Source organism: Eublepharis macularius, chromosome 1 (genome assembly GCF_028583425.1).
Source record: "Eublepharis macularius isolate TG4126 chromosome 1, MPM_Emac_v1.0, whole genome shotgun sequence".
In the NCBI taxonomy this organism is placed as follows: Eukaryota; Metazoa; Chordata; class Lepidosauria; order Squamata; family Eublepharidae; genus Eublepharis; species Eublepharis macularius.
In genome coordinates, this window is record NC_072790.1 from 202,691,041 (window position 1) to 202,715,169 (window position 24,129).

The 24,129-nt window shown below is 44.2% G+C and overlaps 1 protein-coding gene across 2 annotated transcripts in view; it reads right to left on the reverse strand.

Moving 5' to 3' along the window:
• Positions 1–24,129, reverse strand: part of SRF (serum response factor) — a 71,237-nt gene that overhangs the window by 17,031 nt on the left and 30,077 nt on the right. The window contains exons 3-4 of one of the 2 annotated variants that reach the window (XM_054984183.1): positions 4,648–4,909; positions 3,992–4,174 (exon numbers count right to left, since the gene is read on the reverse strand). In XM_054984183.1, coding sequence (XP_054840158.1) covers positions 3,992–4,174; positions 4,648–4,909 — 445 coding nt within the window. The remainder of the gene's footprint in view (positions 1–3,991; positions 4,175–4,647; positions 4,910–24,129) is intronic. The other variant, XM_054984191.1, reaches the window with a different exon arrangement.

A 24,129-nucleotide genomic window follows, 5' to 3' on the forward strand; every position in this document is an offset into this window, starting at 1 on the left:
CACTCCTATATACAGTAAAAGCTTTGTTATCCACCATCTGATAATCCAAAAAGCGCAATTAACTAGCATCACCCAGAAGGCAAGCTCCTCTCTCTCAGCAACCACATCCCTGTGCCTTCAGGTGTGTCCGTGCTCCGCTCCCACCTCTCCAGCCAGTCAGCTTGGTGCATCCCGCTGCAGCCAAGCTTTTGAAAGCTGGCGCTGCCAGCTGAAGTCATCCTTGGGCACCTCCTTCCCCTTCAGCTTGCCTCTAGCTGTTGGATGCCAGCTCTGCCAGAAGGCCACAGGGCAGCTGGCCCACTTATTTGTCTGCTGTGCAGGACAGCTCCATGTCTTGGCGCAAGGGGAAGGTTCCTGCCACATGTGGGGGATTTTGCCATGGCATTCCCTACAGGGTGGGGATTCCTAGAGATAGGGAACAGGGCAGGGCAATGCATCTGGCACTTTTGATTAACTGAGAATCTTCATTCCCCATGAGTTCCCAATAACAAAACTATTGCTGAAAGCACATGCATGCTAATTTTGTAGCCGGCAGTTGGTGCATGTGCTTTATACTCTCTCTCACACATACGTGTGCATACCAGAGTACAGCTACTCAGATGAGAACTAGCCTTCAATCTCCCCCCATCCCCGCTGGGTATAATGTTGCAGGCAGGGCTGTTGTAACTTCTTGGGATGCTCGGGGGGGGGGGATGTCAGGTCCCCCACACAAGACATCACCAGAGATCATTCAGAGAAATGTAAGAGACACTCCCTATAACCACTTGATTATCGCATTACTCTTTTTGAAACATCAGTGGCTGTTGTTTGCTATTTAGAAGACCCTTAACTATATTTTAAAGTCTTTCCTCAGCTATTTCTGCAAGAAAGCCAAATCCAGTGCCTAATTCTAGGATTTTTTAAAAAAAACACTTAAGCCTTTCTTAATGACAAGCCAAATGCTGCCCAGCTTGAAAATATAACAGTTTTACTGTTAGAAACATAAAGCTGGAAGGTATCCCCTCAGGGTCATCTAGTCCAGTCCCCTGTACAATGCAGGAAATTCACATCCACCCCCCTCACATCCAGTGACCCCTGTTCTATGCGCAAGCTTGTTACTTTAAGAAGCAGGTATTGTTTCTTGTGCATAGAGCTGCACAAGCCTCAAGGAGCCCTACTCCAGTCCCAAGGCTACTTTCTAGCTTTCCCTGTTCCCAAAGATCATTGGGTCCAGTTGCAGCCAACCAAAGCCAGCCTTCTTTTCCCAGTTCTCTGCCACATCTCCTCCCGCTGCTTGCTTGGGGCACATTGTTGAATATGGCAGATCACAGCACAGATCAGTGAAACCACAAGCCTCTCCTCCTCCCTGTCTTATCACTCAGATCTCCCTCTCCCTGGCACCCCCCATGAACAGTGGAGTCACTGCAACAGCAGCAGTTTCATTTTTGTTTTTAAAAGTAGACATGCCCCTAAAAATAATAATTGACAATTTGAGCAGTATGCTAAAGCAGGAGTAACCAACACCTGGCGCAGGTGCAAACAGAGCACACCAGACCTTTCTGTTCGGCACAGTGGCCTCCTTGTTCCACTCCAGAAGTAGGGATGCAGTTGAGTCAGGCCAGACCAGAGCTTGCTTCTTGGGACTGGGGGTGGGGGACCTAAAGCAGTAATGTCATCAACTGGGGCACCTCCCAGTAAGTGGTTGGTGCAGTACTGCACAGGTGCAATTAGATATTGCTGCTCAGTAGACTCAGTCTGTGAAACAGGTGGAGGGGGCTGCCAGCCACACATGTGGGGCCACCAACTCTCTGAAGAGCAGAAGCCATTGCTGCCACTGTGGCCCCCTCCCCTCAAGCGGAGCTGCCTCTGGGGCCAGGCCAACCCTCATTCCCCACCCCTTTTGTTTGCCAGCACACCATCACCACCGGTGGAGGTTGCATTTCATTCTTCATTCAGACCAAAAATGGTTGCCTTGCCGACCCCTGCAATGAAGGAACATTGTAGTACAGCTTCAGAAGGGGACAGTTTCTCCTGCTAGTAAGCCCCAAAAGCTATACGAGCAGGAAAGAATCCATAGCCCCAATCCTAGCTCCAGATTATTATTTTGCTACCCTGATCATACAAGTGGATTCCCATGACATTCACATTCTGTAACAATACTCAGTTTCTGGATAGTGAATTCAAGTGTTCAAAAAACTGGAACTGGTGGTGAGCAGCGCAATGGCCAAATCTGCAGATGACACAAAACTATTCAGGATGGAGAAAAACCAAGGCTAATTGTGAAGAGTGTCAGGAGAGGGCAACGACGAGCCAAAGGAAGATCAATGTAGGCCAAGTGCAAAGTGATGCACACCGGAACCCAAAAAAATCCCAGCTTCAAGTATATTCTAATGGGGTCTGAACTTGCTGAGACTGAGAGGAAAAGAGACCTCAGGGTCAGAGCAGACAGCTCAATAAAAGGATCGACACAGTGAGCTGCAGTAGTGAAAAAGGCAAGCTCTATGATGCAGAACATTAGAAAAGGGATTGAAAATAAACAGCCAATATTTTAATGCCCCTGTATAAAGAGACAGTGTGGTGTAATGGTTATTGTAGGCTCAAGTTTGAATTCCTACCCTGCCATGGAAACTTGCTGGGTAACCTTGGATCAGTCACACACTCTCAACCTAGCCTCCTTCACAAGGTTGTTGTGAGGATAAAATGGAGGAGAGGAGAGGAGAATAATGAGTCCCCCACTGGGGAGAAAAGTGGGGTATAAATGAAGTTCTGGTTACTGTATCTCATAAAAGACATTGCATAGCTGGAAAAAGGACAGAAGAGGGCAACCAAGATGATCAGAAGTTTGGAGCACCTTTCCGATGAGGAAAGGCTGAAGATTCTGGGACTTTCCAGTTTAAAAAAAAGATGACTAAGGATGACATGATAGAGGTTCATAAAATTATGCACAGGATAGAGAGAGTGAAAACAGAGAATTCTTCTCCTTCTTCCAAAATACTAGAACTTGGGGACATCCAATGAAGCTGATGGGCAGTAGGTTCAGCACAGACAAAAAGAAATACTTCTTCAAATAACAAGTGATTAAAATGTGGAATTTTCTGCCAGAGGATGTAATGATGGCCACAGGCACAGAAGGCTTTAAAAGGGGATTAGACAGAGTCATGGAGGATAGGTCCACCAGTGGCTACCGGCAATGGGGACTCAAGAGAACCTCCACATTCAGGGGCAGTAAACCTCTGAATACCAGTGCCAGGAGGCAACTTCAGGGGAAGGCCTCAGCCTCTATGCCCTGTTGTTGGCCCTCCAGAGTAACTCGTTGGCCACTGTATGAGACAGGATGCTGGACTACATGGACCAGTGGTCTAGTCTGGCGGGCTCTTCTTATATTCTAAAGCACTTCACATGTGTTACTCGGTTGTAATCCTTTAATTCTGTAATATAAGTCTGTATTATTCCCATTTTGCACATTGGGGGATGGAGCATGTTGTGTACATGTGACTAGGGATTCAAGCGGAGGACTTCTCAATTCATATCTCAGTCCCTTTGCCATTACAATACCAGCAAGAAAGATCAGTAGCATTTCTGTCACTCAGCTTGAAATTTCGTATTTCGATTTCTTTTACGAGCCAAAATTGCTTTGATAAATGGTTCTCACACAAAGGACACCAGCTTCAGATGCTCTGCTAGTCCCATTTTGAGTACTTTCACTGTTATCACTAAGTTATTTGAAACTCTGGAAAATAATCACAAGTGTGGCTTCTTAAAATAGATCACTGTCCATTTTGACAGCAAGCCAATTCCCGAAGTCAACCTCCTTTTCTCATTCCTCCCTAATTCAACACCTAATGGAAGACACTTCCATCTCCACCTGCAAGCTGTTCCCCGCCCCCGCTCGCTATTCTCCCCTCCCAGTAGAGACTCTCAGGCAACTCATCTCTGCACGCGGTAACAGACTGCAGCCAAACCAAGCATCCCCACCAACCTCCCCTGAGCAAGCAGAGAAGAGAGCGCTGACCTGTCAGAGACACAATCTGCCCTCCGGCTGTGGCTGGAAATCGGAAGACTGTCTGCTGTGCCTGCTGCAGCTGTCCAGGTGTGCCTGCGACCGCCACCTGGCCCTGCTGGCTGGACAGAGCCAGTGCATGCGGCTGTAACTGAGTGAGAGGAATGGTAGGGGTCCCAGAAGGGAGTGGAGCACCTGCCGGTAAGGAGGAAGAGAGAAAGGCTTTAGCAGGGCCAGTTCTTTTTAAAACCTCCTTCAGCCCCTAGCTCATGCCAAGTTTCCTCCCACAGGCCCTTACTGAGAGGAAGGGGACTTAGCTCCATGTCCCAGCTCTGAGCCCTACAATTCTCCCAACCAGAGGTTTGGGAAAGCATCGTGATCCCGCTTTCCTCTCTCCAACAGGAGCCATGGGGGCTGGCAGCAGGGACAGCAACACTTAAACTTCCACGGAACTTCATGCACTCCAGGGATTTACCACTTGTTGATCCTTACCAGCTCCTACCATCAGCCAGGCTCGGCTCAGAACCAATCACACTCAAGAGAATGCAACTTCAAGCATTCCAATTCTGGCCCCTTGCAAATGACGATAGGGTCAAGGCACGCCCATGGTATTGGAGGAATCCACAGAGAGAGTCTGGAAATGCCCTGGCTGGCAAGACAGCACTGACCTGACATGAGTGTGAAGCCGGTGGGTATCTGCATTAGCCCTCCAGAAGCCACTGCGCTGGTGCCAGTGGTTTTCAGCACTGTCCCGTTGGCACTGGTGACCGCATTGGGGCTGACGCTGGCAGACACTGGTGCTAGGTAGTTGGTGATGGGGAACGAGGGACCGCTGCTGACCTGCATGGAGGTGGAGGTGGTGGGTGCCGTCTGGATGGTTGACGTTGTCCCTGGCAGGTTGGTGACTGTGAATGCAGGCTTCAATGTGTCCTGAAAAAGAAGGTCAAGTAAGAAGAATCCAAATCTAACCCCAGCCAATACCTAGTTGCAATTGCCCTGTAGCATTCGAACATCAAGGGAGAATAAGAAGAGGTCAGCAGGTTCTTACTGGCATTTCAGACCAGCACAGTCTGATTATAGGCACAGCCAACCTGCAAAGAGGAAGAAGCAAAGAGCTCAGGAAATGGAGGCCAAGTTAAGTAATTCCAGGCACCTAGATCCAAACGGCAGCAAGATTCAGTACTCAGCAGCCAGAGAAGTGACAAACACTTTGAGCAGAGGGGATAACAGCCAGGCAAAGAAGCCATTGTGAGGTTTCCTAAAGCAACAAGTTGCCTAAACGGAGGGGAAGTAGTAAGCCTTTGAACACTGTCCTGGGATTGGCTCCCTGTGAGGAGGCGATCCCCAGAACAAGAAAGCCTCTGGGGTCCAAAGTGTTCTTTTGTGTCCTGGTTTGGAATGCCTGCCTCTCCAACTAGTGGGCCTGTTGACACAGAAGTGGGAGGCAGTGGTGGTGTCACACCTGACAGATTGGATCCATATGGAAACTACTGTATATTACCAAGTACTTACATTTTACCAAAGGTCTCAGAAACGGCACCTAGAAGAGCTACTGAAGATCTTCAGTAGGTTATTGGTTCTGTTACTTCTGTTGCTTTTTTATCTCATGCTTCTTCCAAGGAGCCCAGAGCAACATACATGGCTCTCCCCTCCCATTTTACCCGCATAACCTATGACACAGGCTAGGCTAAGAGAGTGCGTGCCTGGTCCAAGATCACCCAGTGGGCTTTATGGCACAAACTAAAGGGATTTGTACCTGGGTTCCCCACAATCTAGACCAACATTCTAACCACTGTGCTAGCACAGTCCTAATGGGGCTATCCCAAACCGCCTCACTCACAGAAAGCAGTGCACTCAGCAGAGCTGTCAGTTTCCCCTCAGGCTCTAGCTAGCATTTCACACAGTGATACTGTTGAAGTTCACAAATTGGGGAGGGGGTGGGGTTCAAGAAAAAAAACCCTCTCTGTTCAGAAAAGAGTCCCACACAAACGGTCCTTTATAAACCAAGGCCAAAATTCAGACTCAAACAAGTGTAAGTTCAGTTGTACATATTTATTGCTAGTCCCTCTGACAACATTTAGACTATAAGGTCCTTTGGACAGGTACATGTCTTTTAGTTTTGGGCTACACTACAAAATGGCATATATAATAATGGCACTTGAGAAATAAGTGTATTGTACTTTCTGAAAGCCGAGACTCTGACATTGATTAGTGGGGCAAACTGATGGTATGGAACATTCATAAACATTCCAACCATTTAGAAAACAAAGATGACAGAGTGTTGCAGCCAACTTTCTCAACTTCTTCCCATAAAGGTGGATTAAAACCCCACACAGATTCCAGAACTGCAGCAGAGGACTAGGTAGTGATCCCAGGAATTTGGAAAGCTAAGTTAGTCCAAAAAAGGGGTGCAGATTAAGAAACTGACAAAGGAACAATGACAACAACAGGGACCAAAAAGCAGAGACTCGAGGAAAGGGTCAAAGGAGGCATGGAAAAGACAAAACGGAATTCTGAAAAACCACTCCGCATCTGAAGTGGGGGAGGGGTCTGTGTTATGAGGCTGGATGCTAGTAGAAGCTAGTCAAGAAATAAACATGGCAGTTGGGAGTATGGCTCAAAAGCAGGGACTGGAGGAAATAACAGGTGCAGGAGATGCAGAAAGGAATGCTGGGATGAAACCTCCCATAAGGCCGAGAGACAGAAACAGAAGCATGCAATTAGAATGACAGACATGAACATGCAAGGGACATTTGGCCACCTGGGGACGGTGGGTCAATTAACGAAGAGGACACGGAGTGTCCTGGTTTAGAATTTAGACCCCAGGTTGCTGAACCTTTAAGTACTGTTTTGAAAAGGAATTCTGACTCTTGAAAAGGAGTCAGCAAAAACACATCATAAGAGGCAACCCCCCTTTCTAAACACCCCCTGTGTTTAGAAAGGTCGGCTCTCTTCCACAGCAGACCTCGAAACACGGACCCTATTTTAAAAGGTATGAAGCATAAAACCTGTAACACAGCACAGTTCTGAAAATCATGCATATGCATATGTGTGGAGGGGTTATTTGCAGCTGCTAAGGGGTGCAATAATAGTTCTGGTTAGGTCTGTGATCAGACTTAAGCCCTTTTCACATTGCGGGGAAGGCACGTACAACCCATGCACAACAATTTTTCTTTATACAGGCATTGAAAAATTGCCATGTCATGTTCCACCCATGTATAGTTGAGACTCCACATTTATCCAGGTACTGGTCCCCAGTTTCATTTGCAAAGTGAATGAGTGCTGGATCTTTCTTATGAACAAGTATATGTATGTACATGCAAGATGTGAACAGAGCTTTAGTTAACAGATATTGGGACTGGCCAAGTTTTTTGTTTAAAAAACCCAGACAGAACAGGGCTTCTCCATTGTAAAAGTAATGGCACTAGAATGACCCATCCTTATCAATCACATATATGGAAAGAAATCAGAACAAACAAAACTACCGTTCTGCAAGGGGGGGGGAGGGTACAGATTTGAAGAATAAGTTATATTAGAACAATTCTTAGGAGACAATCCAAAAAAATTTCACTAGTGCCCAACACGCTCAAAAGAAGCAGCCGAGGAATTCCCACTGTCAAGTCTGTCTGTATGCTACACTTTCACAGCAGAACGCCACCTTCAGCTTAGGGGAGATTTGCTTCCCGCAAATCTCAGTGTTTAAAGTAAGTTTCTAAATCATCAGGCCCACAGCAAATTTTCATATTTTTGCTTAACGGAGGTTTATACAAATCACATTAATTTAGCTTCCCTTGGTAAGGATGCTTGATTTCGTTTTGTATGGAGTATTATACAACTCTGCTCATATTGGTGACACTTGCCTTCACTATGGGACAGGAGGGATCTTTGTATCTGAAGAGAAAAATACATTGAAAAACGCACACAATTTTCTTCCACAAAGACAAAATCACTATAGCTACAATCCAGCCATTTAGAATCAGGGTAAGGGGGGTGGGGGTGGACCCACAAATGTACTCATCATCAAAGTGAGCGTCCAACCCCAGTACAAAAAGGTACACGACTCAGCCCAGACTCAGGAAGGAGAGTGGGGGGATCCATCAAAGCAGTTGCATTCAGCTGCAGAAGCAATTTCTGTACTTGCCAAGCAGACCCTCTGACCATTCGCAATCACCTCAAAGAAAGATTTGTGATGAACACAAATTTGGTTGGCTACCAAGGGAAGCCAAATATGTGTGGGATGGAGCATGGCTCTTGAGACCCAATGCTTCCCTTATTGCTGAGCACAAGGGGTTCTAAGAAAACCCCTAATTAAAAGGCAAAGTCTTAAACTGCTCATGAAAAAAAAAGTATGCAACTATCAGGAATAAGTGAACTTTTTTTTTTACATCAAAGCCGTCTACTAGGAAGAAAAGAAAAACCAGACCTTCTTCTTTGCTTGCAAAGCACCTGCTATTAGAAATGGCTGCTGCCAAAAATGAAACATGTTTAGAATACACATTGTGCTAAAAATGTAGAGTGAAATTCAGAATTGCATTGTCAACATCCCGGTGATGGTCCAGCCATACAAATTATCCAGTGCCAAAAGAAAAGAAGAACATCCCCTAGGGCTGCAGAATATCATCGGAATATACCTCCATTCTAATACTTTTAGACAGGAAGGAAGGACAGGTAGAATATCTTGTTGTTTCTTCCTACAGGGGATAGGAATCAGCAGGCACACTGAGGGCACAGTTTAGGGCAGTAATACTCACTTCGTGGCTTGTGGGGAGCCACATTTGTAATTACCATCAACCAAAAGAGCCACATCACTACTGTATGTCCTCTGCACCACCCCACCACACACAAAGATGCAATAATGTAAAATACAGCTATTAAGCATGTAACTATAATCTTTTAAATTACCAGCGTACTTCTGACAGACAGTGTGAGACTCTCTCTCCCCACCACTGCCCAACCTCAGCCAGCCCTTGTGCATTTGAAGTGAAGGGAAGAGCTTCCTTATCTGCCTTCCTAGATAGGGCTCAGCAGCTCAGGGGGGCTCATAGCTTACCCTTCTTCCAATCCCTGTGTTGGTGGCTGTTTGAAATAAGGCAGCCACCAGCCTTACGGGGTAATGGCCTTATTTACTTTCCTGGAAACTGGGGCCACAACAGAGAACTGTGCTGAGAAGAGCCACTGACTATCTCTTGAGCCACTGACTATCACTGGTTTAGTGGTTCTGCTAAATCACCAAAAAGCAAACTAGGTGTTCTTAGGCCAGTCACTACATCTTAAGGAAACGTCACATTCACTGCCCAGAGCATCTAGCAGGAGGGGTGGGACATACTCGAATACACACATATTTCTGAAACACAGGAATGGCTACTCTGATGTCTTCTAACAGCTTACAGCTTTGCAAATGCATCTGGAAGGAGATGCAAGAATCAGCTTCCAGGCACACGCAAAGTACAGAAGGAGGTACTGGCACATTACATGGGCATATAGAAGGAGTTTGTCCTCATAACAGTAATGTGCCCCAAGAGCAGACCCTTACATTCTTCCACTGTGATGAGTGGCAACCATGTACGAAAGCAAAGCAGTGCACTCTGCAATGCCATCGGAGTGGGGGCTAGGCCCACTCCCTGCTCTTGCCACTGAGAATCCAACTTGCTCCTCTTTCCCAAGCCCATCCTGGCTTGCTTTCTCAGCCACATTACAATGTTGGGATGTTTGCTTTTATAGAGCACAGTTGCTTAACTAGATTAGAAGCTACCCCTTGGGACAGATATGCCCAGCAACTCAGTCCCTTAGTCCACCAAGCTGATCAGCAGCTTCACGGCTGGAAAGGGTTAATGCGCTTATGTTGTCAGTGCTCTGACCACCCCCATGCAGACTGGAAAGGCCAGCCCTCCCATGTGCTTCTCCAGGCTCCTGACCTGACACTCTGCCAGAAACAAGGAATTCACAGCTCAACTAACATCTAAAAAAGGAAAGGCAGCCCATTTTGGACAGAGACAACCAATCCAGAGCACCCTTCCCAGCTCCACTAGAGAAGGGGGAAGAAGGGGGAGGGCTGGGCAGCAGACGCCTGCCCCTGATTCCTCTCCAGCCCTGGCACCGAGATCTGTGTAGATGGAATTAGGATGAGCATGTGATAACGGTGCATAGTCGGGAAAATTAACTTTCCATTATCTCAGCTGCAGACTCCTTTTTGCTAGAGAAGACAGACTCTGCTACCCACCATCAACACACTACTCACCAGAACAGGGGGACAACTGCCTGCCCCAAAGGAAGAGCAGGAACAGGCTGGTATTCTGTACACGTACAAAGTCCAATCACTGTGGTTAGGGAAAACCAGGATCTCCCATAGTGATTAGGGACAACTATTTGAATAATTTGTCCAAATACTGTCAGATCAAAATTTCAGAAATAGCAGGAATGGAGGACTGGTATCTGTTCTGAAGAGCACTAAGAAACTGGGGAATGATGGGTCATCTACCAGCTCTCCCAGAGGGACAGACAAGTTGCCTGTGTTTGTTCACAAAAGTACCAACTGGTGTTTAGTGCAGGTCTGCAAACAGCTATTCATCTGCAGTGAGTAAGCATCATCTCCAGGTGATCAGGCACACAAACGTGCCAAATTGTAAAGCGGGGCACGGCTTCCTTCTTTTAAGGATCCACATGGTTAACAAATGCAAACAAGGGGCCTTAGTGGAAATTTTTGACTGCTAGTAATTTTTGTAGATTTGTTTGCAAGGTTGGAGCAGAATGCCTTCACAGTGTTGCTTTTAATTGTTTTCCTGGGGCAGTACTCGCAGAAGCTGGCTGCAGTTATGGCTGGATCACCTATAAACTTGAAACTGAGACAATCCCTCTTTGCAGACTACTGATTCATCCTTCCAAATTCCCCACAAGAAAAGTGATAAAGTAACAAGCCATGACACCATATCATGGTGACCAAGAGCCACTGAGCACCCCACAGTACAAGCAGCCAGCAAATGCTTTTCCTTCCTGTAAGGAGCAGGGGGGCTGTATGTCTGGCATCAAGGAATTAGCGCAGAGTTTCAGCTTCTTGCACCCACCCTCACAGGTTACAATACTGCAGAGAAGAAAACATGTAGCCGCCTACGGTCAAGGAGTCAAGGGCATGAATTCAAAACCTTGTGGCTCAAGATTCAGACACTAGGAGCCTAGCTGGGCTGAGGCTTCAGCGCCCTCTCCAGGCTCAGGAAGGGACAGGCATATGCAACATTAGCCTCTGTGATTGGCCAGCAGTACAAAGCCTTGGATTAGCAGGCCCTGGTATAAATGACAGCAGCCTGCCCAAGACAGCAATACTTTCTCCTCCCCTGGTTGGATGTCTATATTTTTACTGAATGATTTAAATATTTTATATATACCTTGTTTTAAATGTTTGTTTTAAAACCCAAATGGTTTTTAAAACCATTTGGTGGAGGGGGGGGGGGGGAGAGGCAGAGACAGAAACGACATGTTCAGTTCCAGTGAAGTAACTACAGAAAGAAAATGCACACTCAAGATCTGGACTGGGATTTTGTTGGCTCACAGCTCCAAGCCTGGCCCTGACAGACCTCATGTCATGGTTAGAGGAAAGCAGCAGATATACATCTAAATAGCCACAAATTCATTTGCCAGTGGCAAGAGTTTGGGTCCCCCTGGCCATGTTTTTGAAGGTGCAAGTTTCTGCAAAGATTTATGGAGGAATCTTGCAGGAATTGTCCCATCTCTACACATCTGAACAGGAGGTAAAACGATTCATGCTACAAGACACTTTTCTCTACAACATTTTGCACCACATAGCAAGGAAGATCCAGAAGACAATTCTAATGGCATGGTCACATAATCCTCTTTAGTAATCTTGTGGCACTTCAAACATTTAGTGTGGCACATTTATTTAATCAGGGAATTTATATCCCAATTCTCCCAAGATCTGACTTAAGAGTCTCTGTTCCTGCCACAACACACCCCTCTAGAATTCATCTCCTTTAAGTTTGCCTTGTATGTTTTGTTTCAGAGTCTATTCACATACAAACCTTTTTTTCCTTTAGAATTGTTCCAGAATGAATAGATCTGCTTGTGTTCACACACAGCTACACACCCAATACATCGCCTGTAACCAGACAGACTGCACACGTTTCTGCTTGAAGGGCCTTTAAAAAAGTCTTGCTCATTTATGCAAGACAAAGCTGTTCTTGTGCACACACACCCCACACACAAGCACACACAAAAAAAAGAGGCTTGTGGAGAGGGGACACTGGGAAGGTGGAAAAGACAGAAGGATAAAAATGTAAAGGGGAAGAGAAAAGGATGAGCAAAGGAAGAAATATCACACCACCCAAGAGTACTACAACTACTCAGTGGGGTTCACACTTGGTAAGATAGCTCAATGTTGCCTTTATATTTAGTTAAGAGATAAAGTCCCATCGTCCCGCACAGACACAAAGACGGAGGGGGGTGGGGCGGGAGATGAAAAATGTGAGTATAGAAACTAATCCTGGGTTCTAACAGCAGTAGATCAGGTGAAAAAATATTGGTGCACTGGGGGCTATTTATTGCATCACACACTTCAGTTGTCCATTATGATCAGCCCAAGTTGTACAGGGGAGCTAAGCATAGGAAAGGTTCATTGAGAGTGCAAGACAATTTTTTTAAAAAATGTGCCCCTCCACGTTTGCCAAGAAGAGTACATGGAACAGAAGCCACCTTCCTTTTCTGAGCCTCTAAAAAGGCCCAGCAAGCTTCTATATATTCTTCTTACTGCCATGATATTTCATAAAATATAGGCTTTTTTCAGATCCTAGAAATCACAGCAAATAGATTTAACAAAAAACAAAACAGTGCACTCACTGTTGAAATATACATGCAGCTATATTGCACTGAAGCAGGAAAATGGTTGGAGAACACTCTGTTCTGGGAATGTAGAAGACAAGTCCTGCCAGTACATGACCAAAGTCTTAATTTTTTAAGAGCAGACGTGAGATTATATGATGTACATTCTAGAAAGCACATTACATCATAATCTTGCCCCTCTTCTGACATTATGTCTATGTCTAAAGTCCTATATTCTTTAGTTGGAGCTGCAAGAGCCTTTCCTTACCCCAGCAAACAAGCTAGGAAATTTTATTTATATATATGCTCTGTTGGCACTCCAGGGTGTATAGTCAGCCGGTGTGTGAAACAGGATGCTGGACTAGACAGACCACCGATCTGATCCAACAGGGCTCTTCCTATGTTCCACGGAACTCAAAGCCGAATAATTGGGGCTCTTCCATTCCAGGTGTTGACCAGATCTGCTCAGCTTCAGCATACTTTCAAGACCATGCCCCAAGTTCACTAGATGTATTCTTATTCTTCAGAGATTTGGCATCTGTTTGTTGCCAACTGGACATCATATGGGCAGCACAGAACATGTTAGACATTATAACCCACAGAGGCTCACTAGCGTAACTTGCTATAACCATGTTACAAAATGCACATTTAAAATTTTAAGTACAAGGATAGTTACAAGCATTTTTCACTCTGAAATCAATTCCATGAATGAAACTGCAGGTCATAACAGGAGACAAGCTGAATATAGGCATGCACGTAGGCAACAGTCACATATTATGCTTTTCTGTTGAGAAACACTAGTAATAGGTCGAATGACCCTAAGTTCTTCCCACTAAAATGCCACACTTTTGCATAGTGGAACTAACCCTCCCCAAACAGGTTGTCACAGCCTCAACTCTACTCTCTCCCTCCAAGAGAGCTTTTGAACCGTTCATCCTTTCATTAAACTCTAGGGGAAAAGGGTGTGGAAATAGTCAGTCCGCTAAGACAATGGTGAATAGCTGGAAGGTAAGTGCCAGTATATACCACTGCATCCCTATAGAAGGCCACATGGGACAGCTAATGCACAAATTAGACCTCAAATGCTGGCTCACAGTGAAAAGTAAACACAATGGTTTATAAAAAATGGACCTACATGGAAAGTCAGTTCTAGGCCAAAGAAGTGGAATCTGCCCATCAAGGTAACTGAGGACTCATTGAAACAGCCCCAAGACAGAACTGCATATGATTAGCTTAACATTTAAAAGGTGCCTACACCATGCAGTGGGGCATGTACGCTCCAGGGAGCTGCAATGTTATGCTGATTCTGCATACATATGAATCAGTGCGTGAAGATATGCACCTTTTACATATTACCCAAGCCACATGCAGCACCAAATATGTCAGCTGTCTCCACATGGGGCCTACAATGTTTAAATTGGCTCCCATGTAATACTGCTCTAGAGGGTGTCATTCTCACTGGATTAACCCGGAAGCCACATGTCCGAACAACTCAGCAACAGCAGCTAAAGCTGCCAAGTTTTACTGTAACACCCCTAAAGTGAAGCAGGAGCTGGGGGGGGGGGATCCCAGGCAGTTGTTAAAAAGGGGAAGATGCAGACAATACTCCAAGGGAAAAGGAAGAACAAATGATGTATGCGAGGTTTGATCCCTCTGCACTGCAGCTGCTACAGCTAGAATAGTGACCCATACCTACAAATCAGCAGTTATTCTATCTCCATCCTAAGTTGCAACAGGTAGTCATGTGTCCTACTATGGAAACTATTTGGTAAGTCCATCATGCAAATTAAAAGATCTTTGCCATAAGGCTATGTATGCACAATGCAGGTTGTGCGGAGAATTGAAAGAAGACAGCAAGGGAAATGGGCAAGCAGAAGAACAGGGCTAGACTAGGCCAGCACCAGATGGCACCCCAGAGCCTTAAGAGAATGGTCCCACACATACACTTGCCATGGGACATTCCAGAAGCTTGCCTCAAGAGAGTCTCTGCAGCTGTTCCATTTGTCAGGGAGCAGAGTGGCACATAAAGAGACTCAGGCTGCTAGCAGCTTTGCATGTCTGGGGCGGGGGGGGGGGGCAATTTCACAGGCAAGAACTGCTCCATTGAGATCCAGTGACACTGTCTCAAACATCTGTGCAAAGGCCCTAAAGGAACCGTTGGACGGGAATATTTGTCAGGGATGCTTTAACCTCATCCTGCATTGGGCAGGGAGTTGGACTAGAAGGTCTGTATGGCCCTTCCAACTCTGTGATTCTGTGTGATTCTGGAATTAATCTTGGCCTTCCCTATGAATCAGCAACCTCGGTTTCAGCACTCTTTTTCCACAGAGGGACAGAAGACGGTGTCTTTCAGACGCAGAGTCCCAGCTCTAAAACTAAAGCATGCTTGATCTGTAAGATTTCACCCTGGATTCTGGGATTCTATAGAGGCCGTGAAGTACATCTCACCCTAAGGCATAGGGGTTCAAAATCCAGCTTTCCACCCACAGTGCCAATCAGCTATGCTTAAGCAGCTGCTAAGCCCACAACTATTAAAAGCTCGGTTGGGGCACCGGCCTTCAGTACTGCCAGTGAAGCAAATCAGCAGAATACAAGTAGTATAACGCAGGTTTTCTGGAACAGCAGCAACCTGGCCACCGGGAAACATGCCTAGCCTTCAGCTAGGGTATGGACCATTTTTAAATAGTGTAAGATGACACAGTGCAGTCCTTAATAGTCTTTAGCTTCTCTCTCCCCACAGAGCCCAGAAGCAGAGCACAGACTCCTCTCTTAAAAGAGTAACAACTTGTATCCAACAAGGTGTGCGCAGAAGATGTCCAAAGTTTTCCTGCATTCCCTTATGTCCCTGCAGCCCTTTCTGATTCCCAGAAAGATCACTCCTGAAGTTGCAGGACTCACGTACAGGAAGAGCCACAGGAGTTTGGAAACTGTAAGAAGGATGAGGAGCAAGAAGGGTGAGTTCTCCTTACTGCAGCCCTACAGCTCACTTCTTCCACTATTCCAGGAATGATTTTTCTGGAGTTAAGAATGAATTACCGGAATGAAGAAGAATGCAGGAAAATCAGCATTCTATGAAGGCACTGTTGGATATAAGGAAATAGTCTCCCAATTCCTGCACTGTTGATATGACAGAAATAAGGCCTATTCTCCCTGTTTCCAAGTGCCTCACCCCACCACACATTGTACAAAGAAAACTGGGAGAAACTCACGTGACTTTACTAGGACTGGTTTATAAATTAGATTGTTTTAAAAATCTGTTGATTGCCGAATTTAGAGTATCACTTTTTATTTGTGAGGCTATGCTGAGTCAGTGTTAGAGCAGATATGTATTCACTTCATGTATCCCGTTTTTCTCCCCAATGGGGACTCAAGAGGCTTAAATTATTCTCCTCTTCTCCATTTATCTTCACAATAACGCTGTGAGGTAGAACAGCAGGATTTGAGACCAATGGCACCTTAGAAGCCAACTAGATTTTCAGGATATAAGCTTTTGAGAGTCAGAGCTCCCTTCTTCAGATATCTCAAAAGCTTATCCTTGAAATTCTTGTTGATCTCTAAGGTGCTACTGGATTGGACTAAAATCCTGCTTTTCTACTGCAGACCAACAAGGTTACCCACCTAAAACCACCTGTGAAGTAGGTTAGGCTAAGAGTGTGTGACTGGCCCAAGGTCACCCAGCAAGCTTCCATGGCAGAGTAGGGATTAGAACCTGGGTCTCTCAGACCCCAGTCCAACACTCTAACCACTACACCATATGAGTTCTTTCTAATAATTTTATTTATTCTTCAGTTATAGCCCACCTTTCTCATTGAGACTCAAGGCGGATTACAAAACGGAGAAAATTCAGTCAGAGAACACAAGACATTCAGTAACAATGAGTTGTACCTTTTTACTTTAAATTATAAGTTTGCACACTTCAACATACTGAGATTTTAGTTACACACAAATATAATTAATCAACAAACCAATCTTGCGCGGTGTATCAGTCCCCCTTTCCCAGCCCTCAACTGGTTAATTGACTTCCCTCACTTGATTTCTTCCTTCTGTTATGCATTTTGCGGTTAGCATTTAATTCATTTCTGCAAATCAGCTACTGGGGGAAAGAGAACAGCAAGAAGCAACAGTCTGGTTTCTGATATAACACATCAGAAAAATCTTTTTATACTCTTTCTTTTTAAAATTCAATTAACACTTTACAGAAACATCTTCTGCCTAGCAGGAGGTAGAAAACAAGAATCATGGTATACTGTAGTTCTGAAAACATCTGTGTATAAAGAAAAGCATATCTTCTACAATGATCTTTGCTGAAATATCAAGTACTGTTTGCTTGTCTCCCCATGAATACAGCAAGTTGTTGACAAAGTGAGATTATTTAAAAATTCACGCTCACATACTCCATCTCCTGGGGCCCATAAAGGATTCAACAGTGAGCAGCTCAACAGGGCTTCCACCTGGTTTTTAGTATATAGTATCTCTGCTTGGTTCAAAGGCAATATGGTTTTTAGTATATGGTACCTCTGCCTGCCTCAAACCCAGAGAGTTAGATGTGGCGGGGGGGGTAGTATTTGAAGCAGCTAGGTCACATTATGTGCAGAACGAGTGAATATTTGGACACCATAAAAGGGATTGCAGTAATTGCTAAAGAAAGACACAAGTTAAATAGCAGAGTGGGAAAGCCAGGGGAACCAGCCTATGATTCTTTTAACAATTTATAACCTCCAAGGTCTCACACTGAAACAGCCAAATATTTTTTATTTATTTCTCTCTCTCTCTCTCTCCCGCCCCTCCCCTCACTCTGGAGGCCAAACTGTAGAAAAGCATGTTTTGCTGGAGTGTCCTCCTTTGTGGCCTGCCTATCAGATGTAAAATTTAGAAGAACATTACAAGATTCTCATACTGGTCAGGTCTCCCCCTTGAGCCAAGACCAGTATGCTCAAATCCAACATGCAATCCTTGGGATACAAACAACAATAAATTCTTTCATACAATCCATAGATGATGCATATGATGATCATGGTTGTAGCACAAATCTGCATTCACCAAGAGAACTGAATATGAAAGAGGCACATTCTGCAAAGCATGTCTCTCTCTCTCTATCTAGCCAGTAGCTTAAATTCCTCCCAGATGGCAGAGTAGGAAAGAGAAACTCCTCGAGAGCATCACGGACCTTCTCCAAAGCATCTACAAGCAAAGGGAAGAAACAGAGCCCATTCTAAGAGTAGAGTGGGAAACATGGATATATAAATTTTTATTACTTTGTTCCCAAAATACAAGAACAAGCAACATGTGACAAGGTTGACTGTCAAATTCACAGGAAATATTTCTTTGGCATATTATTAGCTTAAATTCACTGTCATAAACCTTAACTGAACAGCAGGAATATCATGAGGCAACTGGGACAACTATCAAAGGAACACAAACAACAGGGATAGACAAGCTAAGTGGACATTTCATTTTAACAAAAATTAGGAATTCATGAGACATTTGAAAGTCAACAGTAATAATCTGCTAAACAACAGGGGAGGATAAAAATCTGAAATGAACATGAGGATAAGAGTATTAGGAGCTATTGGTCAAGACAGCTCGGGGAAGGTTCCCTGAATCTCCAGTCGCCAGAGGCAGAAAAGTCAGCAAAACCATACTTGCCACAGCCTATCACTGTTTAAAAAGGGAGGGAGCTGGACTCTGCAGACAACCATAACTTTTGCACTAACTGCCATATTAGATTAGAGCAAGTTTTACATTTGGAAATCCTCCTTTTGTAGTTCTGGAGTTTAGCTTAGAATCACAGGGTTGGATAGGACCTCTAGGATCATCTAGTCCAACCCCCTGCACAATGCAGGAAATTCACAACTACCTCCCCACACCTCCAGTGACCCCTGCTCCGTGCCCAGAATATGGCAAAATACCGTCAGCATCCCTAGCCAAACTGGCCTGGGGAAAATTACTACCTGACCCCAAGGTGGTGATCAGCCTTACCCTGGGCATATAAGAAGGGGGCACGAAAACTAAGCACTGATGTAACCCTTCCTGCCTCCCTCTCAGGATCTGCCTAGGTTCACAGAATCAGCATTGCTGTCAGATGACCAGCTAGCCTCTGCTTAAAAACCTCCAAAGGAGAGCCCACCACCTCCTGAGGAAGCCTGTTCCACTGAGGGACGGCTCCGTCAGGAAGTTCTTCCTAATGTTTGGCCGAAAACTCTTTTGATTTAATTTCAAGCCGTTGGTTCTGATTCGACCTTCTGGGGCAGCATAAAACAACTCCGCACCATCCTCTATATAATAGCCCTTCAAGTACTTGAAGATGGTTATCATATCACCTCTCAGTTGTCTCCTCTCCAAGCTAAGCATACTGAGCGCCTTCAACCTTTCCCCCTCCAGACATATTCCAGCTTGTCTATATCCTTCTGAACTTGTGGTACCCAAAAAGGAATACAATACTCTAGGTGAGGTCTAACCAGAGCAGAATAGAGCGATACTTCGTGTGATCTGGACACTATTCTTCTGTTGATACAACCCCAAATTGCATTTCCCTTTTTAGCTACCATATCACAATGGTGACTCATGTTCAGTGTATGATCTACTAAGACCCCTAGATCCTTTTCACAGATACTACTGCCAAGGCAAGTCTCCCCAATCCTATAATTATGCGTTTGATTTTTCTTATCTAATGCAGAACTTTGCATTTATCTCTATTGAAATTCATTTTATTTGTTTTAGCCCAGTTTTCCAGTCTGTCAATATCATCCTGTATCCTTACTCTGTCTTCTACCGTATTTGCTACCCTTCCCAATTTAGTTTCATCTGCAAATTCAATAAGCATTCCCTCTATTCCTTCATCCAAATAATTTATAAAAATGTTGAGCAGAATAGGTCCCAGGACCAATCCCTGAGGCACTCTACTTGTCACTCTTCTCCAAGAGGATGAGGAACCATTAACAAGTTCTCTTTGGGTGCGATCTGTCAACCAATTACAGATCCACCTTATAGTAACAGGATCCAAACCACACCTTACCAACTCGTCAACAAGGATATTATATGGAACCTTATCAAAAGCCTTACTGAAATCGAGATAAACTACATCTACAGCATTCTCAATTCAGCAAGGTAGTAACTTTCTCAAAAAGAGATACAGTTAGTCTGACATGACTTGTTCTTGAGAAACCCGTGCTGGCTCTTAGTAATCACAGCCATCCTTTCTAAATGCTCAAGGACTGATTGTTTGATCATTTATTCTAAAACATCCCCATCGGATGGAAGCAAGCGGCAGGGAGGGAAGTTTAAAGCAACCCTTTTCTTGCCACTTGCGAGCTGCACGAAAAGGGTTGCTTTGAACTTTGGTGTGCTCCATAAAGATTCCTAATATTTACAGAGCATACCAAAGCTTTTAAACACCCAAATCCCGAAGTCGCTTGCCGCTTTGGGATTTGGGTTACCCCAAATTATTTTCCCGCTTCAGGCAAACTCAAAGTGGGACACCCAAATCTTTTTCGGGTGCACACTCCTAGCCTGATGAATCTTCCTACATTTTCTGTCACATCCTGGATGAGTGCACCTGGTAGACAGCATACCTCTCGAGATGACAAGTCTGGCTGGCACACTTGTCACAAGACAAGCCCAACCCTGGATCAGAGGTTGCCTTATATACCTTCTAGAGAGTATGACCATCCACAGAACCACCCACTGGAAACAGGTGGTAGGAGAAGAAGTTTGTAAATGTATTTTTTTTTATACTCCCTGGAAATAGGAAGTTACAGTTTCCACAAAGCCCTAAAAGAATGATTGAAACGTCATAGTTCAGTAAAATACAGATTATGTATTAATATGTTATCTTTTCTTTGTACTGATACATGTGCATACAAAAATTTATGAAAGCAATAAAGCATTTGTGTTGGAAGCCACTGAAGAAAAATTCAGGGCCTTCATGACTCTTGTGAATTCTTTATTACTTACAAACTTTTTGTATTAAAGGACAGTTGTTTTATTTGGATTACATACGTTTCTGGAATATACTTGATCTGTTCCTTAACCATCTCTGGTTTACTGTTTAGGTGTGTTGGTTATAGACTTATTTCTCACCCACCCTCCCACCCTACAGGAGGACTGTTGAATCCTACTGTGATACCTTTAAACAGGAAATAATAACAACAACTGATTCTTATGTACTGCCCTTGTACACAAGATTAGTGTCCCTCTCAGAGCAGTGAACAAAGTTACTGTTATTATTACCCCCACAATACAGCCGGGGAGTTGGGGCTGAGAGGAGTAGCTTACCCAAGGCCACCTGCTGAGCTCATGGCAGTAGTGGGATTAGAACCAGCAGAGGGCCAATTTGCATCCCAACCACATAAACACTGGGCAACAGCAACTCTCAAGAGCAAACGGATGCTGCAATTAGCACTACCCATAAAATGACTAACAGTGTGATCCTAAGCAGAGTTGCACTTCTAAGTCCATTGACTTCAATGGACCTAGAAGGTGTAACTTTGTTTAGGACTGTTCTGTAATACTCCAACACTGGGAAGAAACCCTATTAATACAGCAAAAGCCAGAAGACCTATCTGCTCTTTCCATATATTAACTAAATATGCTTTAAAAATAAGAACAACAGGACAACATTACCAATCTATTTTGAGAAGCCTCTGGCTAACTAGATTGGCTGGAGAATACATTGGCTGGAGAATACTTGACAGAATAAAAAAGAATTTACACAGCATATCTAAATTCTGCACTTAAAAATCTAGATTCTGTGATTCATGACAATTGAGCAAATCTGCATTTTGCATAGCACTGTAATATTGCTAGCTACAGAAAGAGCAAAGACTTTGAAACTCTGCCCCTAATCACTGAAAAATCTCATTAGCCATCCTTCTAGCTTCTGCCATTTTGGCAAACATTGTCCACACATGTTCAAGAACATCTTTGCAGACATAAAGGCAAGAAATCTACTGCTTTAAAAAAAATAAGATTCTCAGGAACCTGACCTGTATAACCCTTGATTGCATTCTGCACTTACTGTTCTCCCATAGAATTGCAACACGCAACACGCAACACACACACACACACAAAACCTTACCTGTTGTTTCTGCTCACCAGAACAACTAAAGCTCTACCAGTCTCCTCCAGCAGCCAGGTCAGGTCAATAATCTCATCTACTCAACATTAACCATCCTGCTTCTGATTTAAGAGCAGCCAGTCTTCTGATTCTCATTACCAGATTAAGCACTGAACAATACATCCCAGAGCATGCATAACAGACGGCAATTCTCCAGACAAAATGAAGAGAGAAACAAAACATCTCGATTTCAACATCACCTAAAGGGATCTGGTGTTGTCTTGAGCAGCAACAACCACATACACGTACATAGTACTATTTCTCAATGTTCAGAGTACTTCAAATCCAGTCTCTCAGTAATGTACGCAACCCCATATAAACACACCAGTATGACCCTCCCCATTTTGAAGATGGATGGGGAAAACTGAAGTCCCTCTAGTAGGTTCACAGTTAAGATGGGATCTGAATCAAGGACTTCTTGATCACACTGTTCGTTCTCAAGCCAAAGTAGTAAAATCTGTGGAAACACTAACCCTGTTCCATTCCCTTCAGCTGCTGCAATGAATTCAGCATATCAGACAACTGCAGTGGAAAAGGAGCAGAGACATGTTTCCTCAAAAATGTATGCAGCTGTGGGAACAGAATGGATTGGGTCCAGCTATCCAATCCTGTAATCTTTTGCTTTATGAAACAGAGATTCCAGAACTGTTACGGTGTTCACAGTAGAAAAAAGAAAAAAGTTCAGTACGCCAAAGTAGGGATGGTTGACGCCTGTATTCTCAGGGGCCAAAAACCAAGAAGTTGTGTTTTCCCAGAGAACCCAACATCTATATGGGTTATTCAGCTTCCAACCTAATGCAGCAACACCTCATAGTTATGGAGCTCACATGCTTGGGCTTGTGTACAAAACTCAGAGAGATACAGGGTTACAATGAAAATATTCCCCTCCAATTTTCAGGAGCAATTTCACCTTCTCCATTCAAGTGAAGCTGTAAGCAAGAATATTTTACTGCACCTTAATCAAGATTTGGTAAGGCTATCAATGGTCTCCAAAAGGTGCTATATAAGATTAATTTGGGCCCTTAGGCATCTAATTCACTATTCTCTGCTCCAGTGTTTGCTAAAACAAAATAACCATAAGTGTACTTTCTTCTAAAGTTCTGATCTGTCTACAAAAAAAACCATTTTGTATAGGAAAGTGCACAAAAGCCACATGTGCAAAGTCATACTTGCAAAGTCATGCATACAACAGGGGAAAAGATGTGATGGTTGACACACAAGCTCTTAAGCATTTTGCTACACAACAGAACATTCTGTGTAAGAAAATCATCTATCTGAAATGGTCTCTATTCTCCTCACATCAAGAGCAATAACATGAATAGAACTTAAACCAGCTGATTATATAGGGATGATGTACTGAGCAGCAAGAAGAAAGGAAGAAAGCTGCATGTTTTTCTCTACACAGGTCAGCTAAAGCTGTCAACATTTTACATTAGTGAAATGAGGCTCGGGGGTGGGATGGGGGGTTAAAGGTTTATCCATGCAGAATTAGGAGAAGGAGAAGCAGCAGCAGCAGATGTCACTAGGCTGAACCAGTCTTTCTTTCACTTATCAGAAACAGTTCCATCACTGTTTGTTGTAGTGGTAAAGACTGGCAGGACTCTAATCTGGAGAACCAGGTTTGATTCCCCACTCCTCTGCTTGAAACCAGCTGGGTGACCTTGGATTTGTCACAGCTCTTTCAGAGCTCTCTCAGCCCTACTCACCTCACAGGGTGATTGTGAGGATAATTATAACACTTTGTAAACCACTCTGAGTGGCTGTTAAGTTGTCCTGAAGTGCAGTATATAAGTCGAATGTGTTGTTGTTACCATTCCAAGATAAATAGTCTAGGCTGGCCATGGTTACTATAAATCCAAAGAGTCTCCCATCCTGCTATGCAAAAGATCTTATCCTCTTTTCTGAAGGCACTCATAACCTAGTGGCCATGTTCAGATGCTACAAACCAACTTCTGTTTACCAGTGACTGGCACAAACACAGCTTGTTGAGCTTACATGCTTTCCATGGTGCTTGAAGTGCAACTGAACACTTCCTGGTTTGGGAAGTCTTGAAATCAAGTTCCAATTTGATGTGACATTCAAATTCCTGAAGAAACTTCTTCTCCACTAACCAGGATTTAAAACCTCAGTATAATCCCAGTTTAGAATCTCTGAAGAAAGGAAAAGCATTCCAACATCCTGGCACCCCCATCTGGACATCTGAGCTAAC